The following is a 2642-nucleotide window of genomic DNA, read 5'->3' on the forward strand; positions in this document are numbered from 1 at the left end:
AACCGTCAGAACAAGCGTCCATGGACCTGTGGAACTGGGATGAGGCTTCACTACAGGAAGTGCCTCCTGGGGACAAGCTGACAGGACTGGGTAAGCTGGTGTGGCTTGGGACAAAGTGTATGCAGGACTCCAAGGATGCGGGGCCCTTTGACCCCTAACCTGGCCTTAACATCCTTGTTGCCCGCAGAAGGAGCAGAATTTGGTTTCTATTTTCCTGAAGTGGCCCTGCAAGACGACACACCGATGAACCTAGAGAGCTGCTGGAAAGGTAGTTGCTGAGCTTGACCCCCTGTGTGCTGGGGGGAAATGGGGCTTTTTAGAAGGAGCGAGGGTGCTGAGTGGGAAGGAAGCGACATGTTTGGATTCTTGAGAATGAAGGAGGCGTGAGTGGGTGGCCGAGGTCCCTAAGTCATTGCGCACATCTTTCCTAAACTCGGATCTCTCGTCCAACATAGGGTTCCCAGAGCTAGACTGGAATCCCGCTTTACCTCACGAAGAAGTACCTTTCGAGGCGGGTAAGTGGTAGAAAATGGAGGTGGGAAGAGAGCAATGGGGGTCCTGACACACCAGAGCTGAGTTCAAACCCACTAGTCTGCAGAGGAGCGGGACTAAGACTGGGGCGGACGCCTCCATCTTCAAGGCCACATGAGGCGTCAAAACTCCCCCAAAACCCAAGAGTGCGGGGGGCCAAGACTCCTGGGCCCCCATTATTTAAGGTCTGTCTTCCTCCCAGAGCCCGTTGCTCACTCCCTTCCGTGGTCACGAGACAGGACAGACCTGGGGTGCAACACCACAGACCCGTGGAGCTGTGCTGCGCAGACGCCAGGCCCCGCCCCTCCGGGCACTAGCCCCTCCCCCTTCGTCGGCTTTGAAGGGGCGCCGGGCCAGAATCCTGCCACCTCGGCGGGAGGGGTCCCCTCGTGGTCGCACCCTCCCGCCGCCTGGAGCACCGCCAGCTGGGACTGTTCTGTGGGCCCCAGTGGCGCCACCTACTGGGACAATGTCCAGAGCGAGGAAGCGCGGTCGGACTATAGAATGTCGTGGGGCGGGTCTGCGGGTTCGGACTACACCACCACTTGGAACACTGGGCTGCAAGAATGCAGCATCCCTTTCGAGGAGCACCAGAGTCCAGCATTCACCACGCCCTCCAAATCGAGCCAGCAGTCTGATCGAGCCACGCTGACTCGCTACTCCAAAACTAACCACCGAGGTAAGAGGCTGCGAACTGCAGAAGAGGTGAAGCCAAACCGGTTAGGACTGGGCCTGGATGCCTTGGGGATGGGGTCTGGGTAACTAAAAGATGTGAGATCCGGGAAACTGGCCGCTAGAGGACAGGGGTTCTGTAACAGAAAGCAGAAGAGGGATCGGGTGAGAGGACAGACACTTACTTTCTAGGGACCAAGAGGACAAAAAAGTAGGCCCCTAGGTTATGCGAGAGGAAAGAGGAGCATTCGGACTCCTGGGTCTTTGAGGTGCGGAGGTCAAACTCCTGAATCTCCTAGATAGGGTTCAGGCTGCCAGGGGATCCCGAAACTGGCTCTTGGGTCCCTACTATGGAGGGATCCGAACTCACAGACCTTCGAGGAGGGACAGAGCTGGACTCCTGGGTCCTAAATTGGGAGAACCTGAACCTTTTAGCCTTCAAAGTGAATACTCCCCGACTAGGTTCGTCGCAGCAGAGTGTTCTGTGAAGCCTGGCGTTCACCTGCCTCTCTCTGTCTCTCAGGTCCCATTCAGCTGTGGCAGTTCCTCTTGGAACTGCTCCACGACCGGGCGCGCAGCAGCTGCATCCGCTGGACGGGCAATAACCGCGAATTCCAGCTGTGCGACCCCAAAGAGGTGAGACAGCTCCCCTTGCCCGGCAAGCCTCACTTACCTAGTTCTCAGCCCCGCCCCCACCCACTCACAACCCCCCACGCCCATCAGGACTAAGACCCGCCCCGCCCATAGCAGCTAAGACCCTGGTCCTTCTAACCTCAAGACTGCGTCCTAGGTGGCCCGGCTGTGGGGCGAGCGCAAGAGGAAGCCGGGAATGAATTACGAGAAGCTGAGCCGAGGTCTACGTTACTATTACCGCCGCGACATCGTGCTCAAGAGCGGTGGGCGCAAGTACACATACCGCTTCGGGGGACGTGTGCCTGTCCTCGCCTATCAGGATGATATGGGGTACCTGCCAGGTGTAGAAGGCCAATAAAAACGAAAACAAAACCACCCTGTCGAACCTGCGTGTCTGTCTGTTTCTTTTCCACTGATCTGTCAAGGGAGCCTAAATGTTCACCCCGACATTTCAGGCTCCACCTAGATTCAGATATCCGGATGCCCCTCTGTCTTTAGGAGTCTATGGACCTGGATGATGCAGGCCACTAATTTCACAGCATTCAGGAGACTGAGGCAGGAGAATTGTACAATTAGGGCCTCTAGAGCTGCCTGAGCTACAAGCTAGTCCTAAGAGGGCCCAGGAGGGAGGACCAGACCGGCCTCCTCCCACTGGGAACCCGTAAGCTACAAAGCCCTTGCTCCCTCCCGGTCAGTTTTCGCCAGCCCTTCCTCCCCTGAGGTATCTAGATCCCATCACTTCCCTCCGCCTTTGTTCTTTCTGCATCTTCTGCACTTCTTAACTTGGAGATTAGTTTGGGGCAGGA

General features: G+C 57.0%; 1 protein-coding gene across 2 annotated transcripts; it reads left to right on the plus strand.

The window, feature by feature from the left end:
* Etv2 (ETS variant 2) lies at positions 1-2196 on the plus strand. Of its 2 annotated transcripts, none has more exons than XM_028787713.1 (6): positions 1-90; positions 188-268; positions 456-515; positions 734-1210; positions 1727-1839; positions 1994-2194. In XM_028787713.1, the coding sequence occupies exons 1-6, from the start codon at positions 21-23 to the stop codon at positions 2192-2194; spliced, it is 1002 nt and encodes a 333-aa protein (XP_028643546.1). In that variant the 5' UTR covers positions 1-20. The 2 variants fall into 2 exon arrangements, with proteins under 2 accessions (XP_028643546.1, XP_028643547.1); XM_028787714.1 differs by having other exon boundaries at positions 5-90; positions 191-268; positions 1994-2196.
* Positions 2197-2642: the final 446 nt, after the last annotated feature.

Source organism: Grammomys surdaster, unplaced genomic scaffold (assembly GCF_004785775.1).
Source record: "Grammomys surdaster isolate TR1022 unplaced genomic scaffold, NIH_TR_1.0 125671, whole genome shotgun sequence".
Lineage (NCBI taxonomy): Eukaryota > Metazoa > Chordata > Mammalia > Rodentia > Muridae > Grammomys > Grammomys surdaster.

Coding starts and splice junctions, on each gene's coding strand:
- Etv2 (XM_028787713.1), top strand. CDS start 21: ATGGACCTGTGGAACTGGGATGAGGCTTCACTACAGGAAGTGCCTCCT. Junction 269..455: donor CCTAGAGAGCTGCTGGAAAG/GTAGTTGCTGAG, acceptor CGTCCAACATAG/GGTTCCCAGAGCTAGACTGG. Junction 1,211..1,726: donor CTCCAAAACTAACCACCGAG/GTAAGAGGCTGC, acceptor TCTGTCTCTCAG/GTCCCATTCAGCTGTGGCAG.